The sequence below is a fragment of the Topomyia yanbarensis genome, chromosome 3, assembly GCF_030247195.1.
Source record: "Topomyia yanbarensis strain Yona2022 chromosome 3, ASM3024719v1, whole genome shotgun sequence".
In the NCBI taxonomy this organism is placed as follows: domain Eukaryota; kingdom Metazoa; phylum Arthropoda; class Insecta; order Diptera; family Culicidae; genus Topomyia; species Topomyia yanbarensis.
The window spans coordinates 277,063,594-277,084,936 of NC_080672.1; the positions used below are offsets into that span (position 1 = coordinate 277,063,594).

The 21,343-nt window shown below is 36.7% G+C and overlaps 2 protein-coding genes across 2 annotated transcripts in view; one reads left to right on the plus strand and one right to left on the minus strand.

Moving 5' to 3' along the window:
* The window catches only part of LOC131693369 (SCY1-like protein 2), a 302,979-nt gene that overhangs the window by 180,690 nt on the left and 100,946 nt on the right, over positions 1-21,343 (minus strand). The gene's annotated exons all lie outside the window — the stretch shown is intronic.
* On the plus strand, positions 8,481-20,939 carry LOC131693371 (general odorant-binding protein 72-like). The gene is made up of 3 exons (XM_058981133.1): positions 8,481-8,717; positions 8,793-8,960; positions 20,606-20,939. The coding sequence occupies exons 1-3, from the start codon at positions 8,631-8,633 to the stop codon at positions 20,801-20,803; spliced, it is 453 nt and encodes a 150-aa protein (XP_058837116.1). The 5' UTR covers positions 8,481-8,630; the 3' UTR covers positions 20,804-20,939.

Sequence of the window (21,343 nt, forward strand, 5' to 3'; positions counted from 1 at the left end):
ACTGAAAACTTGTGATGAAAATACTCGAAATTTTTATTCATTACTTATAACATAAATCCCATTTAATAAGATCTCAATTTATCTATTTATTGCTCCACGAAAAATTCCCGAAATATGCGTCTTTTTTCGTGCTCCACAGTGGTGTAAATCCCTAATGTACAAGCCATTGATCCCCATGCGATGTTTTTTTCCACCAAATTAATTTATGATTTATGTTATTGGTATGCTTTGAACACTGCGCTCCATTTGACGATAGAAGTGCGCGCTTTCATTTAGTATATCGGGTAATTTTGCACGCAGTATTTCAATTCCCGAAGACACCAGCCGCCCACCAAAATCAGTTCCTTCCTACTCAGGGAACGGAGGCAGAACACATTATAGCCACCAGCCACTAGTAGTATTCCGAATCAATTAGGATCTACAACCAACGCGCACAAGAATAGCAACAGCAGCGGCATCGAAATGGCGCTCAAGAACCGCATTCATGCGAATGCCATTCACTCAATTATTGCGAATTTCATTCTCATGATTCTAGACTCCGAAAATTCGTGCGAGTGTGGACTCACAGCATAAACGAAAATGTATTGAGGAGAATGGCATAAGAATGAACCTATGCTGTGAGTTTGTTTATACTCCCTCTCCCGAAGCTCTCACTCCCTCGAGCTTGATTTCGGCTCTCGTTTTCAATCTGTGCTATGGTTCTTTCAAGTATTGCCTTCCGACAAATCTAGCACCTGAAGCCATTCGGCAGATGAGTTCATTTCGCATTCAGGCGAATGAAAATTATACAACCTTGGTTTTATTTTTTGGAACATTATTATTTTTGATGAATTTCTAAAAATGTCGAAGGTTATATAATAAAAACTTATATAACTCATACCCATTTTTACCGTGGCTATTCACTTTCTTCAACAAAATTACGCCCCTTTATTCGGCTCAACTATTTGAAGTGTTCTCTATACTTTTAAAAATTTGTAGATACCCAGTTTTGAAGAAAATATAATGAAAAACAACAAAAATTACACTTTTTACTAAGTTTTAATGGCTCTGCTGCTCTTATACTTATAAATTTGTGCAAACTAACTAACCAAACTTCTCCATTTTGGTCACCAGAAAAATAAATAAATGCTGAAAAAAATCTAAGACAGTTCAGAAGCACTTCCACATGTGTGAATTAGAAATTTTACACAAAATCGGCCCATTTTTCAAAACGGAGCGTTTTAGCAAATTCACTCCGAAGAAGAAAGTGGTCCTGATACCCTAACCTTTCATTTAAGAAGTGAGCCCGATGACTTTTGAAGTAGAATACTTCTAACGTTTCAATATGGGGTCCCGTTTCAAAAATTTCAGTTGAGAAATTTTCCCAGGTTTGAAATGCGAATATCTTCTGTTCTACTGATCGAAATCGCAATATTTTTGCACTATCTGATCGAAAATTCGTGCACGTATTTCGTATTAAATCTCGGAATTAGTACGACTACTATAAATAAACCAAAACAAGGATTTTTAGAAAATCCTTCGAAAACAGCGAGGAAAATGCGCAATTTGCAAGCACATCTCACGCAGAGCCGTCAAAAAGGAGCATGTAAGCGTTTCATTACATACGGGAATGTTATATATACAGGTCACGCGAGCTTGTTTTGTATCAGTGGGTGCTCGCTTACCACACCAGCAACATGCTCGTCCGGACGGTACAATGAGCGGTATCATGTTTGCGTTCCCTACCAAGCGTCATCGAATCACCAAATTCGGCGTCTGGCTCGTCGTGGTGGTGTAAAATGTATTTCCGATTTTTAATCTACGAATGTTGATGGTGTGCAGGAAAATGTCATCCGAGATGCCGTGACCTACACTGAACACGCCAAGCGCAAATGTCGTCTATACTCTGAAGCGGCAGGGACCCACTTTGTATGGATTTGGAAGTTGAAAAGGTAGAACTCACTTGTATCATTATAAAAAAGGCACTTTTCAGGGCCACCAAAATCATTTCAAAGAATAAGTTTGCATTTACTGTTTCACGAACTGTTTCTTCCTGGAGAGCAATTTGGGTTAAACCCTAAATTATGCTTTATTTCAGTACGTAAATTGCATTGAAACAAACTGGAGTGAGGTGGCAAACATTTTTACTAGGCGCATTCAAAAATGGTTTCAATTCTCAAACATTTTACCAAGGTGACGTATTACATTACTCTCTTTACCCTGAGTGTTCGATAATATCCGTATTGGAAACACAATTTCAATTTTGTTCTTTATCAAAAAATATGTGGTCATCCTGAAAAGAACGGTTTTTACAAGAGCATTTATTTGGTAAGTCTCAGCGTTCGATTTATGCTTTCTTTTCGGTCTTCTTGGGAAGCAGTACGGCTTGGATATTTGGCAACACACCGCCCTGAGCAATTGTCACTCCGGAGAGCAGTTTGTTCAACTTTTCGTTGTTACGAATCACCAGCTGCTGAAGACGTGGGATAATTCGTCTTTTTGTTGTCACGGGCAGCATTAGATTTCTACTTAATAGATTTCTACTTACATCTATTTAATTAGCCTGTGCACGATGACAAAGTCGCATGACAAATCGACATACAACAACCCCCACTGCGAGCCGTGTCCATCGGCACTGCCGTGAAACTGTGGAACAATGCCTACAAACACGACCCACAGCAAAACCCAATCCACGTCGACCCGATAGTCGACCACGTCAGTGTGCACAGGCTGTTGACTGACTGTTAGTTTAGGCTGGTCCAGAGTAGGAAAAAACACAAAACATAAAAAAGGTCCATAAGCCCTCTCGGTCTCATCGATGCACCACTATCGAGACGTAATGCAATAACCATCTTACAGCAGTTGTCTGTCAGATGTTTTTTAAAACTGATGCAAAAATTATGTTGATGATGTTTGCAATATGTAATGTCAAACCCGTCAGCCTAGCGGAGGGTACTAGGGGAGAGTGAGGACACTTGATCCTTGGGGATATTTGATTCCCCTTCCATATCGCATAATCTAAACACAAAAAATTATCACAATATAAAAAGAAAATGATATATTTGGCAGTTTATGATGTTTAAGAAACAAATTAAATGCATTGCATTTGTTTTGGAAAAGTTGTATCATATTTTTGAAACTATGGGTTAAAATTCATCATGAAGATCTTTTTACGATTTTTTTTTGAATGATTATATGAGTTCGTCGAACTAATTATTTATGAATATTTTCAACTACAATTACTTTATAAAGCTTTTGTCTAGAAAAACACGTTTTACATTTCTTATAAAAGAAATGTATAGAATTCGCTCAAACTTTCAAGATTTTTTCCGAGGCCCGGAGGGCCGAGTCTTATATACCAATCGACTCAGCTCGACGATTTGGGACAATGTCTGTGTTTGTGTTTGTCTGTGTGTGTGTATGTAACGGACAAATTCTCATTCGTGTTTCTCAGCAATGGCTGAACCGATCTTATCCAAACCAATTTTAAATGAAAGAACTAAATAACAGTATGAACGCTATTAATTTGTTTTTGATTCTGATGTTTAGTTTCCAAGATATGAATGCTGGAATGCGTAAAAATGGCGTTTTTTGCAGCTTTTTTTAATTTTCTGCCGAAATTGACAATATAGATTAACAATTTATATGTTTTTGGACAGCTTTAACGAATACCTTTCGAACAAGCTATAGATTGTTGAAATTGGACTATTATTAAAAGAGATATTTAACATTAAATGCGGACGAAAGATTTTTATCATTTCCCATTGCCAGAAATATATTTCTTTATTTCATCTTTGACGCTATGCGTCTACAGATTACAACTTAATCTAGGTTACACATACATATTAACACATAAAATCAATTTCATGACAGAATTCATCTCGTTACAATAAAAACATAAATAGAGAACAATGATTACGTCGGCTCCCAGAGATCGAATTTCTCATAGAACTCTCTGAAGCAAATCCCTTTCCGCCACGTCGATGAAAACAGCGCTTTTTGCTTATATTGCATATCGATTCCCACTTTAAATGAAATGAACGGCATCGAAGATCCCTCCTTCCACGCTGGAACAAGTTTCTTCACTGCGGCAGGGTTAACACCGAGCGAATCTTTAACCATTTCGGCGATATCGTTTTCACTCACTGTATTTCTAATACGCGTAAGGAACAGCCAACACACATTAGCAGAAATGCTATTCGGAGCTAATGAATGCATGTCTGTCGATTCACTTTTTGAACCTTGTTTCAATTTGATCGAAGAGAGCGGTGAAGACTGAGCCAGGGGTGCGGTTTGTGAAGGTGCTAATACGTCGAGAGCCAGTTTCATTATTGTTTCATTCATTGTTGTAACTTGAATCTTTAACTTGCATACTTCATCTAACAAATCCGATTCACACACGTCGGTTTGGGATGCAGTGTTGACAGCGGAAGCAGCGACTGATCGGGCTGGATTGGAAGCAGAAGCTTCAGAAATCAGTTTTCTCTTGTTAATGAATGCTTCGAAACGGCGAACATTGCACATGATCACTGTGCATGGAGTACACATCCAAGCAATATTTCGGTGCCTATTACATCTGTCCAAATCATCAACAGTCAGTGCAACGCATTCGGCGTGATACTGTTCAGAACAAAAACCTTCGCAGGCGATAAAATTTTGGCCATACAAGATAGCAGCAAAGCATTTGCCACATTCCATATTTCACTAGCTTATTGTTTGCGTGGAGCGAGCTATACGGCAATGTCTCGTATAAAACACCGTCAGATTGTTGTGATGGACAATAGATACAATAACGACGACAGCTAGTTGAAACGAAAATCCTTTTAAAATCCTTTGATTTTGGTTGCTTGCTAAAAAATTCGCGATCCACCAACTCGGAAACACTTCATACAGCCACACATGTACACTACTTTCCATGAAACGACGGTTGCACGCAGAAATATTACAATAATCGCAAGAGCCACCGGCAGTACAACGTTTAACACACAAGAATTCAATATGACCAAAACATGTAATCTATTTTTAACGCCAAAACGGCTTATTTTAGGTCAATAGTATCTTCGGTGAATTTATTGGAGGCAATATGCCCTTTCTTTTGGTATTGTGCTTTTGCTGATTAATCCCCCTATGAGTGAGATATTTACACAAATTTTCTTGGAAGTGATTATATTGAAATGATGCCTTCAGCAAATTTGTAGCTCTTACTTTTGCGAATAACTTTACTGAAGACTTCAAATATTTATTTTGAATATTTTAAAAGTTATGGCTTGTTGTTTGTGGATTACTCTTTGTCGCCTATTTATTGTTCAATATAGTAATAATCAATTGAAATAAGCGAAACATTATTTCGATAAAACGAATTTTGTATTTCATTTTTCTATCTACAACCACTAGAAATAATCACCGAACACTTTCAAGTTGTCTGGAAAGAACTTGATAACTTATCAGTGCAAAAATGTTCATTTGTGCGAACCTTCTGACGGCAATTTTTCTAACTTATAACCATCGGATCGATCTGAAACATATCGGAAAATGAAAAGCTAATTAAATAACTCCAAGCAACGGCGTAGCCAAGAGAAGGTTTTGGGGTTTAACACCATACAACCCACCCCCACCACACCCAATAAAAAATATTGGATTGAAGTTGAAAATTTATTGATGCTGACTGATTTAATTCAATATTACAATAACAATTATCTGATCCGTACATTGATATCTTGTTGTTGTAAACATCATGAGGACTTTGGATAAATTGTCGGAATGGGGTCCTGATATGTAACTGATCTATTGGTCTTGATTTCACAGTTGTCTAATTGCATCAATATCAAATTCCTGTCTGAAAACATTCCAATAGAAAATTCCAGAGTTCTGTAATCAATCATAATTCTCAGATTTAGTTTCAAATTGAGCTCGTTTTGTAGAGATGTACTGTAATAAGGGTCTTTATTTAATAGGAAGCGAAGTTAAAATTGATTTAATGTCTATGAAACATAGAACTACTCACCAAAAAAATGCATAACTTTCAACATTTGTTAAAAATGTTTTTGCCTTTCTCATTCACTCTAAAATTCGTCAATCTAATCCCGACCGGGAGTGCCGAGTGTCATATGCCAATCGACTCAGATCGGAAAATGTCTGTGTGTGTATGTGTGTATGTGGAAAAAAATGTGACCTCTGTTAATCAGAGATGGCTGGATCGATTTGCACAAAGTTTGTCTCAAATGAAAGGTACAACCTTCCCATCGGCTGCAATTGATTTTTTTATTGATTGGACTTCCAGTTCCGGAGTTACGAGTTGAAGAGTGCAATCACACAGCAAATTCCCATATAAACTGAAATGAAAAATTATCAAAATCAAATTTGTATTTTTGATGCCAAATGACTTTATAATGCATGAAACATCGAGATTTGATGTAAACTCGAAAAAAATAATGTTTGACAAAAATTGATTTTTTTGGACTTTGGTACATCTTTGCCTTTCTCATATAGAAAGGTTATGCAATCACTCTAAAAATCGTCAATCATACCGGAGGGAGTATGCAGTGAGGGGTTGCTACTTTAAAATTAAAACTAGTTTAAAATTTCTTAACGAGTTGAAAATTTTCGGCAGGACCCGGACCTCCCGGATCTTTCTCCATGATTCGCCGCTGGTTTCAAGTGATGTTTCAGTATCACATAGTATCTCAAAATCGTGGCTGTCGATCCATTGTACGTATGTGCAAATCGTACTGAACATGTAATATTCATTTCCACCATTGTATTGAACATAACCAGCCATGGAATCGTAGTCTGGACAAATGGGAAAAGCACAATTGCACCACTAGGTGGATTAAAACAGGTTTTTATTTTGGGAATGCGTCGAGTTGAGACGAAAACGTAATATGATTAAGATCGAGGATAACACTTTCCGAATGTAGAGAGAAATTTATGAGAAATGACGATTTCCATTCGACTCTAGCAGGTCCTGATCGATTTTGATGAGAATTTGATTTTTGTTGTATGACCAATTATATGTATAGGTCAAATGTTCAAAAACAGTAATTTAAGGTCAAGATAACATCATTTTGAAACCGCCAATTTTGGATTTTGGCGGTATATCGTCCAAGAAGTATTTATGGTGAATTTTCTCAGGTTAATATTCATGACTACAATAAAGTCTCAACAAATTCGTTAAAAACAGATTTCAGATCGTTTTCACCAAACCAATTGTAAAATTGGTATTGTAAAAAAACGTAAGGGCGATACTTCAATGCTGATAGATGGGACCGAAAAAGTAAACAATCGTCAAAGGGGCGATACTATCATTTTGTCAATTTCAATAGCAAACACAAATTTTAATTTAATAATTTCAAATACTTCATAAAGTTTTGGGTTTCGATCACTGAATCATGCAATCTGGGATGTAAAAAACACAATAGTTCTTAAATAGGAAATAAAACCAAGTCTGGGAATATTCACTGTTGATTTTCTTTGAATGGTGTCACTGCTAGTATCGATTTTTTTCCAGAAAAAGCGTTGATTTTTAGGTCTCAGTCACGTTGGAAATTTGAGTAAAGTATAAACTTCATTTCTATTAAAAAAAAATCGATTTTTTGGCTCAGTACAATATACATGTATAGGTCAAAAATCCCCTTTAGGAAAATTCAGTTTTCCCACCACAATACATTGATTGAGGAATTTAGATATTTTATTAACAGAGCATTAGCAATAATTCGTTTGTATGTCTATTTGAGCGATTCTCTGTGTCCTGCCACAATCCCATGTAGTATGTGTTATCAAAAACATCGCGAAACATCAAGTTCTAAATGTTCTCAAACGATATAATATCCGAAGAGAGTGATAAGAGTTATAAGAAATGTCTCATCACACTGTTAGGTGGATTAAAAGCGTTTTTCGAATAATAGTTACACAACTTCCACAAAAAAAAACTAAATTTTGTTCACCTTATACAACAGGTACCTTTGATCCCTGTAACACAGGGTACTCTTGATCCCTATCATTAACTCTCACACAGACTTCAAAAATGTATAGGAATAGAAATAATAACTTACATAAAGTACCTGACAGTATAAATTGAACTAAAATGTTTCCTTCGCGAACCATAAAAAGCAACTATACCTTACTTCTCAAATACGCCTAGTTGAACGATCATTTCCGCGAACAACTAATCACTGGAATCAGATCTGCCACACATTTTCAACACCAATTACAAGCCGTGCGTTAAACTATTAAACATGATGCGACGACAAGTGTAACTTTCGAACTGCCTTCGGCAGCTCTCAATTCGACAATTTCGAATCATCGCCTACCGCGACGGCCAACGGAGTCTATAATTTAGCCATTTGCATACATATTCAAACGATACACTTTATGAATACTCGATATTTTAGCCCGAGTCATCTCCGTCGTCGCGTCCCGTGTCCAAGGTTCATTCCCTGGGAAATGATTTTCCAGTCGACAGTAGCAAGCCCCCTTTCAAGCTATATAAACTGCGATTGAATAATTCATAACGCATCAGTGGTTCCCATTCGGTTCGTTGAGGAGCGTGTGGACCATCGTGTAGCAACGAGGCATCAAGTTCAGCTGTTACCCTGGGAAAGTGCCACCTCAGTCGGGAAGAGTTTGCCTGCATTAACGTCCAAACGCAGACAATGGCGAAACAGGCGAGGCTAATTTCGCTCTGCTGGATCGCGCTAGTGAGCGTGGTCCTCCAGCAGGGTGGAATCGGTGTCGAAGGGGTAATAACTTCTACTGCACTGGCTCAATTTCAATCGACCGTTTTAGTTTCGTCCTTTATTTCATGCTGAACGTAGAAAGCCACGGTGGAGCAGATGAATAAAGCGGGCGAGATGATGCGGAACGTTTGTCTGGGGAAGACCAAAGTGAGCGAGGAGCTGGTCAACGGATTGCGCGAGTCAAACTTTCCCGACGTCAAGGAACTCAAGTGCTACGTCAACTGTGTAATGGAAATGATGCAAACGGTAAGTGAATGTCGGTCTGTGGATTTGCATTGCTTTGCTTTGAAGTAGTGCACATGTTGTGAAAGAATGACCGACCAAAGTGCTTTTCACGAGCAGGTCGAAAGGACTGTTTGACCGTTCATAAACAACGTGGAGTTGTAAGAAGGGGGTGCAAGGGGTTTCGAAACAGTCTGTGATTGTCCAGTAAGGGGGTAGTTTTATTTTAATTTTTTGATCTCCTCCTTTCCTTCTTATCTGGAATGATGCACTGACAAGTTCTGAAATGGTGTGAAGTCTTATAAAGTGATCGGTTGAATGTGGTAATTTTTGTATACTGAATGTTTGATGCAGATGCTTCCTAACTGGTCCGCTATTCTGGTTCATAATTTTTATCTTCTTGTCATTAAAATTATCTGAATAATTTAGTGCTTAGGCGTCGCGCAGCAGTGCACTGAGTGCACTCCGTTTTGAAATAAGAGTACCACAGTGTCACCCAACTGTAGATATTGGCGAAACTTTCGGAGAGTTAAGCATGTAGAAAATCGATTTTTGGAACGAAACATTTTTTATATCTCCGTTCATTTATGTTTTCGATAAAATTTTTTTTGTCATTTCAGTTCATTAAGTAATAAATATTAAATATTGCGTAACAGGTTCTATTATTGCTTTAGCCGTCCTACGTGAATCAAAAAGGAAAACAAAATTTAATATAATTTGACACTGATTTACTGAAATTGAAACCTGTTTTACAATGCCACATTCGAAATTTTCGACATTGTTTTCAAATTGTTCTCCAAATGAACGATTCAATAACGAAGTGAAAAAAACAATTTTCCAAGTGCTGTAGTGCAAGTTGTTTGGGCAAATAAATTGTCTCATGTTTGAAAAATTTATTACTCCCTCAAAATCTTGTTCCTAGTTGACAAGCCGTATTTCGGTACCGTGCACGCCAATAAATCATTTTTACCGGTTAGCAAATGTTTCAACTGTTTTGGAAATGTGGAAAATATCCAAATGTCGATGTTGAATAATATTGGGAGTTCTTTCATAACCATCTAAAAGTCGCATCCCTTTTTGGATTTTTTACTTCGACGAAAATTTTTCCATTTCTTACAAAAGAAATGTAAATTCACTCAAACTTTCAAAACTTTTTCCGAGGTCCGGAGGGCCGAGTTTGATATACCAATCGACTCAGCTCAACGAATTTGGACAGTGCCTGTATGTGTGTGTGTTTGTATGTATGTACACTAATGTCATGTAACTATATCAGCAATGGCAGACCATTCTTAACGAATCTAGCGCCAAACGAAATGCCTAACGCGACCATTAGATGTTATTATTCGTGTTTTCGATATATTGTTCACTTTCTGGGATGTGGGTGAATTAGTTAAGATACAATATATTTTAAGTATGCAACTTTCAAACAAAGCAATTTCATCACGTTGTGTGAAAATGAAGAATGCTCATAAAACAATTGTCTAACAAGCTATAGATTATCGAAATCCCTGTATGAACGGCGGAAATATTAAACATTTGATATTTTCATTCCTCAATTATCAATTTTCAATCGCTTAAAATGAGACCGTTACATACAGCGCCTTGCCAGGGGCGGATTTAGATTTTTTTTTTTCGGATGGGGTCTGAAATTTCCATTTTAGAATGAACATTGGGCAATACGTGATACGTAACCCAAGTAGCACGCTTTGTTACTGTATAGTATTTGTAACTCTCTTGGTAACAACTATGTTATGGAAAAAGCGCACTTTGTTTGTATGTTGTGCAACATGTGACTAATTGTAGCAAAATAATGAAAACAATAGCTGTGCCATTTGTCGAGCACTCGGTCGTTGGACAGTTCTGTTTTAGGGTGGAATGCAAACAAAAAGGCATTTGCAACTTATTAGACTGTTTGTGCAAGTTAGCAAAGTTTCTGATTAGTTTCACAACTGTTATTGATGTTTGCATACCTAACACTATTGGCCAGCTCTATAGTTACATAGTTGCACAATCAGTTTAAAAACCCGTGGAATTTATTTTCAAATATATCCAACAATAAAAAATATTGTGTAGCAGTTGTGCAACATTTAAAACTTTCAACAAGTTGCAATTGCTACTTGGGAATAAACTCATTTAATGAAAAATTAGTATTGGTGGTTAAATATGGTTTGGAATGACTTTGAGTTTGGAACGAATTTATAATTAAAACTAATTTAAAATTTCTCAACGAGTTGAAAATTTTCCGGGGGGGAGGTCCATCAAATTGAAAAGGTCCGTACCGGCTGTCCACGTTTCTTCCTTATTCAAGGTTCAAAATAATACGTTAATTAAATCATTCAACGAATGAATAATTTGATTGCCGTATAAATTTTGAGTCATCTTCATTTTATACGCTGCACAATTAACCTGGCCGCTTGATTGATTGTGTGACATACTGTATGTGCCACAAACATTAATACTGACAAGAAATATTGTAGGCAAACGTCTACAATTTTTCAGGATCCCTACATGTATTGGCCGTGTATGTGTAGACTAGACTAGGCTAGAGAGTTGAAAATTTTCCGGGGGAGAGTATTCGAACCCTCAGGATCCTCCCTCTGGACCCGCACTGGTGTTTGAGGGTCAAAACTAAACGGATTTTGAATATCGGGGTATGCAAAAACACATCTACGTGATTTAAACAATTCGATTCCAAAAACATTTTGTGAATTTATTCAATAACTAATGAACTATTTCTCAAAAAACAGTATGTAAGGTCACTTCAAAGACAAAACAATGTGTAAGTGCATTTCAAAGTGTAAGTTTTTCAAGAGTTGATGTATTTAGCCCTTGGATTAAGCATTGCGTTCAGCAGTGAGGTAGATGTTGCATGATATATTAATACACAGATCACAAAGTGGTCGGTGTAAGTCAGACCAGACTAAGTCGCAAAACATCAAGAAATTAGATAATAATAGCACTCGGTAAAAAATTTCTTCCGCTACATTCGACATTTGCCAGATTTGAAATATGTAACAATAAACAAGAATTATGGCAAAAATTAATTTCCATTTAAAACGTAAAGGATGCTGTGATTCAAACTTTAAACTCGTTTTTCTCGAAATCGATATATTGTCACTTAGTCCGGTCTGACTTAACACCGACCAAGTAATCCACAAAACAGTGAGGTAATAGATTTCTCATATAATTCACATTCATATTACACTTGTGGAGCACCGAGAGCAATTTTGTTTTTGAATCCCAAAACTCTAGAGAAGATTTGACTTCTTTTGCAAGATTTAGATTACACTGGACATGGCGAAAATATTGAGAGTAACATTATTTATAAGAAGGAATCGAAATATCTTATAAGTTCTCTCATAAGATGTTATATTACTCTGCAATATTTATTAATGTATATATCTTGGACAAAACTTTCTCGTTTCAACTACATAAACCTTGAAAGACAGCCCTTTTTTGTTTTCTGTTTCCCTGCAAATAGTTTTTGTATTTTAGTACGCAACAGGGTCACACACAGAAACAAACTTAATATTATATCCTGCTTGGAAAAGAAAATATTTGTAGTCCTGCGAAAATTTTCAAAATGTTAGTATCGCGAGAAAAACATTACTAATAAATGTTCAAACCCTGCTTTCACCCTGAAGCTGAAGGTTTATACCTTCGCAACGTTGCACTATGGGAAGGCATGTACCAAAAAATCTAAAAGTTCATCAACTACAATTTAGTTCAATTCTGTAATTAGTGTTTATGTACACTGTAATTATGAAAAACTTTGGGTATTCCAGAAAAATAATCGACTTATTGGTAAGGGGGGGGGGGGAAGGGTTTCAGCGTAAAAAAAAAATTTCTATGGTTTTTTAGAACTTTGCGTGAAGCGAATTGATCAAAACTTTTGTACAATTATTGAAAAATTATCTCAAAAACTCAACGTAGGGTTTAGGTATTTTTTTACATAGAATGTGTATGCGAAGTTTGAAAGCAATCAGTCAAGTAGTTTTTGAATGACAGTTTACACTGCAAATTATATTTTTTCCTGAGACGATCTACAAAAAGCTTCGTCATCGAGTCATTTGTCGATATTTTTGCATAGAAATATTACAGAATGCTATTAAAATGATGAATTATAATGTACAAATGTTTTGATAGATTCGCTTCATGCAAAGTTCTAAAAAAATCCAAAAAAGTGCTTTTTTCACGCTGAAGCTTTTACCACCCCCCTCCCCCTTAACTGGGTAATATGTAATATGGGTATGTCATCCGAATACTATATTAACCTCTTTTGTGGTAATGTTATGGAAAGTGCATATTTATTGTACTGGTATGAACTTTTATGAAAAATATCGGATCAAAGTCCAAAAATATCTACAAATTAGATCCTTGTAAAAAGTATTCCATAATAAGTATAATAATTCTTCTAACTTATTGCGATGGTTTTATTTTCCCTTATTTCTCTAGACTGAGAACGCTTCAGTTGGCGTTTCAATGGCTGTCACAATTAGTAGTATTTTTCGGAACCGGCAGCATGAAGTAACAAGTTGCTTTACGCTTGTCCGGACATGCCGTAGACTCAGGTGATTCCCTTTTTTAATGCCAATAGATCTTGACTCCTACGGTAGCAGCAAGTCGCCGGTAAACTCCAAGCTTGCACATATGACCCTTCCACGCTTTTCTAAACTTTCTCGCTCCAACTCCTTACTCTCCATTGAGTACTATGGTTCTTAATATTGAAAAATATCCTTCACCTTCCAGTCCCTTGCTAATTAAATGCCATAACAACAGTTGACAAATTAACTCAATAGGTCGTCAACAAAAAATGGTTAACAAAAAAAATTGTAAAAATAATACTGATTGAGCTAATTATTATATATTTTTGTTTTACGCAGGGGCGGATCCAGAATAAAATTTTCTAGTGGGTCTGAAATTTCGTGAATTTTGAAATAAACATATTACATAATACGCAGTAACCGCATTTAAAAAATAAACATGTAAAAATTTTGGTTTAATTTGAGTTTCAAACAACTTTAGAATTTACAATTTCTTAACAAGTTTAAAATTTTTGATGGTATTCGGACGCCCTGGACCTTCCTCCTGGATCCGCCGCTGATTTCAAGTGTTTCAAGCATCTCAAGTTCGTGGCTGTCGATCCATTATATGCATATGCACATAGTACTGAAAATGTAATAGACATTTCCACCATTATATTGAACCACCATAAGGGACGATCCATAAATGACGTAGCATTTTTTGAGTGATTTTTAACACCCCCTCCCCATTGTAGCATTTCGTCACAAACTTCTATATACCACCCTGGTAATTACGTAGCTTGACGGTAACCCTCACCCCCCTCCTTGTCCCCGTAAAAAATTAAAAAAAATCAAAAACGATGTTAGTTAGATGAAACGGGTAAAATTGTCGTGACATCAGGTCAACCCTTGGTCCCTTTTAAAAAAGCTACGTAGCATGATATGATCCCCTACCCTCTGTCGTCACACATCATCACAAAATACAAAACACCCCCATCTCCCATATAATGCTACGTCATTTATGGATGGTCCCTATCCAGCCAACCATGGAATCATAGTTTGGAAAAATGAGAAAGGCAGCGCCGGCGAAAAGCGTGGATAGTATGGATAGTACTACCCACTCGAAAATTACCGAGAAGGGAATTACCCACTCGCAAGTCTGGAACAAACCAAAACCTGAGATTAACCACGCGTATGTGTCTTTCTTCACAAAATTCTTGCGTCTTAAATTCTCGATGTATAACAATCTCATATTTTTATTTAAATACAAATTCTTTGCTTTACAATTTAAATTTCTTGAAAATATGGGATAATAACTAGGATTTCTTTGAAATTTGGAATTATTATTTTTTATTTATACTCATGGGAATACATTTTGACACATCCACAACTTATGACAAAGAGCTCAGATCGGTAGACAAAAAATATTAATAAAATTTTATCCAGACTATGGGAAGAAGTTAGAAATATTTTTAAGGACAAGATATACAATTTGTATTTTTTTTAACATGAACCATCATTTGATTAAAAATTGAAACAAGGAGAAACATTAGTAGATTTTTTATAAGGAAGGCAAAAGATTATTGATTCCAACATCAGTAGCAGAGACCGTATCGGAGAAAGTAAGGTGAGGGCGGACAAAAATGACAGCGAAAAAAGTAATTAAACTAGTAGCTTTGTGGTAAACGGAAGATTATTATCAGGACATCATGAACTGGATCGCCGACTGGCCTCCTTCGATCGGCTGGGAACTTTTGGGATCACATTTGTAGGTAGTTGTTAGCAAGTCATCCAATAGAGAAGATAAAATACATTTGGAGGGTAGCCAGTACATCTCCGATTAGAACCAGGCCGAAGGGACGGAGATCTGGCGCTAGAACACTAGGCGCATGACCAGACAACATGTTTAATGTTGCGATAGCCGGCACCGCAAGCGCAGAGAATGTTCTCTATGACCCCAATATGTTCGCATTAAACGTATAATGATTGGACATGACCCGAGATACCACCCGAAGGAAGTCACGACCTTCCTCCTTCCTTTTTTAACGAAGGTTAGTTGATGAATTGGGGATTCTTAAACTTCCATTATCCTAAGAAATTTGCCAATTTTCGAGTCGTCTGACAAAAAATACTGAAAAATTCGTTTAAGCTGCGTGATTTTTCATTAATGCCCTCCAATGTCTTAATGTGTCCGCCTTATCATAACCATTCTAATCTAAGTGCCACTTTTTTCATTACCTGGACTAAAGCAATGCGAAAGAACTTAAACTAATATTTGTATTAGGTAATCGGGAACGATTTTAACATAAAGAATCTGGGAACTCCCCTTTCCAGGAAAAACAAGGGGTGCTTTCCGTGCTCCATCGATCGAAGCGCCCACTTGGAACTGTAACGATGTGGATATGGCCGTAGGTAAATATAAAACCATACGCTTTGTGGGGAGAATTCTTAGCGCGAGTATCTTTGCTGTCAGATAAATTTGTGTGTTTGAAGAACAATTTTTACGTTTATAGACATTATTATAATTTCATCGGAAACGTCTATCATTTGAATGTGAATCTACGTGGAATTATCGCCGATTAGTTCCATGTATTCCGATCAAAAGTTGAATCGTGTACACAACGTAGGGCTCAGTTACCAGATGAAATATTGTTTCTCTTGTTAATCCGTTGACGAACCGGTGCCAATACTCGCGTTTTTCAGTTTTCATCAAGGTTTTCATTTGCGTTTCTAACGTCGCATATATTCGGCAAAATTTGGGCGATCCGACGTTCAAAAAGTCCTCATAGGACCTTTTCGCATACAATTCTGAGAACTCTCTGCCCACAAAGGAGTGGGATACCGTCCATGGTTGTTCGCGCCATGTATTTGTTTAGTCTGACCTTTGGTCGCAGTGTAGAAAAACAAGCCAGTCCAAACATTGTACACTTCCACCGGAGGAATTCCTTATTTTGATTCGATTGTTTGGGTTACAGTGGACGCGTAGCTCTTTCAATCAATGGCCACACTAATTTTAGCGTGGTAGGGTACAACAATAAATCTAACGCGCTCGGCCACGCTGGTAGGCATTCGTGTCATTTCCACTGTATTCGAGATGGTCATAATAAAATTGTCGGGAATATCATGCAGTAAGATAGATCGGTTATCAGAATGAAGACAACCCCATGGCATACCGTGGGAGTTGAAGTGTTCTAGAACCAGCTGAGGTGCGATGCATATGGAAACAATATCAATAAATCTTTGCTTATGATTCGGATTTAACAAGCGACAACTTCAATACATCTGGTACCGAGCAAAGGCTAATCCGATTGAAATAATAGCCCGGTTTCATCCCCAAAACGCTCCTCAATAGTATTTTCTCGACCAAGGCAAAAAATGTTAAAATTGTGGAAGATCTATGTCGGAAGTAAACCAGATTGTGTAATGCATTGTGTCAAACCTAGTAAAATAATAGGACTGAAATATAGAGACACTGTGAGTTTTGGATGTCTCATGTGGACTTTCCGAGACCAGGAAGGGAGGAAACTTAGGGGAGGAAATGATTCTCCTCATTCGAAATTGTCTGAATATAGCTCTTTAGTGAACAAGGAAGCGGAGAAATTAGTCGTTACTGGTACTTTCTTTACTATTTCTTTCCAGGGTTTCTCAAAAGAATGCTTCAGTTTTTCCCCGCAGAATTTATATGTGGGATATGTCGACAGTTATTTCGGAGTCTTCCCACGGATGAAAAAAAATTCTTGATCCTCTCCGCATCTTCCATACCGTGCCTTGTTTCTACGATGGGCCCGATGAGTTTGCAACGACGGCAGTTTATGCTCCGCGGCATAAAAAGGCGAACAAGTAAACGAGCCCCGTTCAAAAGAACAAATTTTAAAGGAACAAATCCTGCGAAAGGCTCGAAATGAGGTTGATGGAAAATAAGTTTTCTTATACTCCTCGATTTTTACTAAACCCAATTGCTTGCATGCCATAATTTTCACTGACTGAAGCACAGAGATCTAGAAGGAGCCACCCCCTATTTCGCAATTAAGACCCTTCTCGGACACCACACCATCAATCTCTACCTTCCGGGCGGGTACGTGGACAAAATTCTTCGTGCACGGTCGAGTGTTGTTTAGTTAGATCACGCGTTATATCGATGATATTAAATGGCTTGTCTTTGGTGCGGATGTAGGCCATCCAGGGGCCGGTTGCATTAGATATAATTTGTATCGAAAATGAGACTTATCTGCATTATCTTTGCCATCGGAAAAATATTCAAATCGACCTCCTCTAAGTCTGAAAATATGTCGGTCGTCAGAGATACCTTCCCATTAATCAACACTATCATGCGGGCTTCAGTACCCGCGTGAGAAGGTTTTATAGCAGGGAACGGAAAATAAATGCAATGAAATATAAAAGACTGGAGTTGGTAGTTGGAACTAAGCTGTGGAACAATCGTAGTATCTGTATTCAACAAACACATTTTCGCTCAGCCGTCGGACAAACAGCCCTGTTAACAAAGAGTGTTTCCAAATAGCCACCAGATATTATCAGGGAATTTGCATTTTCACTTACACATGCAGATATGGCGTTCAGATATGGAACTTTCGTCAATACGAGGAGAAATCACTTCGAATCTTACTACCCACTCGGGAAAAAGGTTCAGCCGGCCCTGGAGAAAAGCACAATTGTACCACTAGGTGAATTAAGACAAGTTTTTCTAGTGCACACCGCATTTCCTGAAGATTCATTCGTCCAATTTTCAGTATTTTGTAGTGAAAATTAGGAAAATATTGTTTAAATGTTGAATTATTGTATGAAACTTGAGTATATTGACTAACACTCTCGCCATCACAAAAAATTCTGAGAACGATTTCAGAATTTTTCTCAGAATATACTTTACCTACACTAACTTAGTGACAAGACTACGCTAGCGCCGAATTGTCAATCCGGCGCTACAGTGGCGTAGCCAGGGGGGGGGGGGGTTCGGGGGTTAAACCCCCCCCCCCCCCCAAACCAAAATTAATTGGATTGAAAAAAAAATAATTGATACTGACAAATTTAATTTAATATTCCACAAAATATTTTTGGAAAAATATTCTCTGATCACTACATTGAGAACTGCGTTTAAAGCGTCATGAGAACTTTTGGAAAATTGTGGGAAGGGGATCTTGTAACTTATCTCTTAGCCAAAATCCCATAGTTGTCAAATTACTTCAATGTAAAATAAAATAACTGTCTGAATTATTATGAGCTCATTTTTGGAAAGATGCTTCAAAATATGGATTAGAGACAATTTTTCGAATGGAAATCTAAATTTGAATAGGTTGATTGCATATAAAACATAAGCTTGTTTACCGAAAACATACATACATTTCAACATTTGCTGAAAATGTATTTTTTTAGATTGTGTAGAGTTTAGACAACAATTCAATATGGTTAACAACAAGAATAGCATTTCAGAAACTAGTTGAAAGCTGATGTAATTTTGTCTCTAGCAGGTCAGGATCGGTTTTATGAGCATTGGATTTTTGTTGTATTATCAACTATATGAATAGCCTCTTAGCAGGATGCAATGAATGGCGTACTAAAATTTTGTGTGCTACGTACTAGTACTGCAAGTTGTGAGGTTGACTAATGAAGAAAAGTAAAATTAATGCTCGATAAATTTTTAACGGTCACGATCACATTCATTCGAAACTGACAAATTTCGATGTTAAGTAACATTGAAGAATTTCAAAACGTAAAACTGTTCATCTGCTGATAGAATAATTTTGACGGTTAATCCTCCTAGAAGTAATTATAGAGAAGAATTACTCTTCAAGCAAATTTGAGTCGAGACTTAATGTCTCCAGCAAAGTTTTCGAAAGTGCTATTTCAAACAACTTTGTCAAAGACATAAATATCCCACATATTCAGAGTATCGAAATATAGTAGTAGAAAACCTTTACAACAAGCTATTCTGAAATTACTGTATTTGATAAATCACTTTTGCGGTAATTAAATAATAAATTCACATTGCGTTCAAGGTGCCTTTGAAGCTTACAAAAAAATAAGGGAACTGGATTTAAAACAAATAATTCCCAGGGATTAAAAGTACTCAAAAACACAAAGAGTGATTCCATTTTCAGGAGCTAGCATCAATTCGGCGCTGGCTTAGTCCGCCCACCAAGTTAGTGTCGGATTCTGATGAGATGAAGTCGAAACGCAAGTTTCAGTTCCATCCATCCATAATTTAGTTATAGGTTTTGTGTTCTCAACTCGCAATGATTGTTTCAAACAATTTTATCCGTATCGCAGAAAAAAATAGTTTTCACCTAAATTTTTCTTCACTAAGGAGAAATATAGCAGGCCCAGTCCATTTAAATCCCTATATGTTGAATTCATGTAGCCTTCATATTTTCAACAAAATTGTTTGAAAGGACATTATCAAAAACTTTGCTGAAGGCACCATGTCTTTTAATATTTTTGAAAAATTAATTCACCATAATTACCTCAATGAGAATTAATCACTAAAATTTCTATATCAAAGCAGGCGCTGTTTTATGTTGATAACTTCCCGAAGTTGTCAAACCTTCAAAGTCTAGGATTATTATATTAGGTGATCTTGAACGTTGAAATTTTTTTAGATCATTTATCCCACTTCAAAAGATCGCAATTTTTGACTTCATTGACATTTTATACAAGAATCTATAGAGGTTTGAAAACTGTTCCATGTTGATCCTTCTTGTCTGTAGACTGGAATGACATCTGTTCGACTACTTATGTTTTTGAGTTTTCAATAATTTATCAAACTCATATTAAATTTTAGCATTTTTTCAAAAAAATTGCGATTCTCATCAAAACCCCCTCCAAACCAAATTTCTGGCTACGCCACTGCGGCGCTATCTTATTCCTATCACTAGGACTAGTATTAGTAAAAAAGAATCACCAAATGGTTCACAGACTTAGAAGCCTTACGAAGGCTAATGTGTTAAATGCAATTAACAGAACACAATTTTCAAAAAGTGAAAAGAAATGACATACGTTATTGGGGAGATATTTCGTAAAAGAATACTAAAGTCTAACAAATGGGATGAAGGTTACAAACGGTTCAGCCTCCGTGGTTGATGGACGGTTCCTTACTCACATGGTTGTATAATAAAACTACACTTTATTTTTCAGATTCGAAAGGGAAAATTGAACTATGAAGCGACCATGAGACAGATCGATACCATAATACCGGACGAGTTGGCCGAACCGCTGCGAAAAGCTCTCGATATTTGCAGAAACAGTGGTGAAGGCATCAAGAACAACTGCGATGCAGCCTACGCGATAACTCAGTGCATCTCGAAAAATAATCCCCAATTTGTATTTCCGTAGAAACTGATGCTTGGTGAGATTTTTAACGAAACCAAAATTTAATCTTAAATGCACTTGATCATGTAACTTTCATGAATCGTATCTTCCTGTTTACGTACGCGCTGGTTAAATATATTTTCTAAACAGAAGAGAAAAATGTTTTTTTTATTAACCACAAAAGTGCAATTCTTTTGGTAGTGTTACCAATAGGTAACTAGTCTATTCCAAAAACAACATCATTTTTTCTAGAATTTTGCTATAAAAATCGTTTATCCCTCATCGTAATATTGATGCTTTAAGTGCTTCTGTAGCCATAACATATATTTATATAATCAAATTTTGAAAAAAGGAAATAATAAATTACAAATTAATTGACTCTTCAAAGGTTTCATTTTCACAACAAGTGTAGTACACAGAAACTAGCATACTTTAAATAATAAGAATATGTCAAATGGTGATTCCACTGCCATATTTACAAACAACAGATATTCGGAAGAGCAAGTAGTTCTGAAACAATAGCAAACAAGTACAGTAGAGGTGTACGAACCCAGATTTGTGTCA

Excerpts from the sequence above, each read along its gene's own strand:
- LOC131693371 (XM_058981133.1), top strand. The coding sequence starts at position 8,631 with ATGGCGAAACAGGCGAGGCTAATTTCGCTCTGCTGGATCGCGCTAGTG. Across the intron at positions 8,718-8,792 it reads GTGGAATCGGTGTCGAAGGG|AAAGCCACGGTGGAGCAGAT; the intron begins GTAATAACTTCT and ends TGCTGAACGTAG. Across the intron at positions 8,961-20,605 it reads TAATGGAAATGATGCAAACG|ATTCGAAAGGGAAAATTGAA; the intron begins GTAAGTGAATGT and ends TTTATTTTTCAG.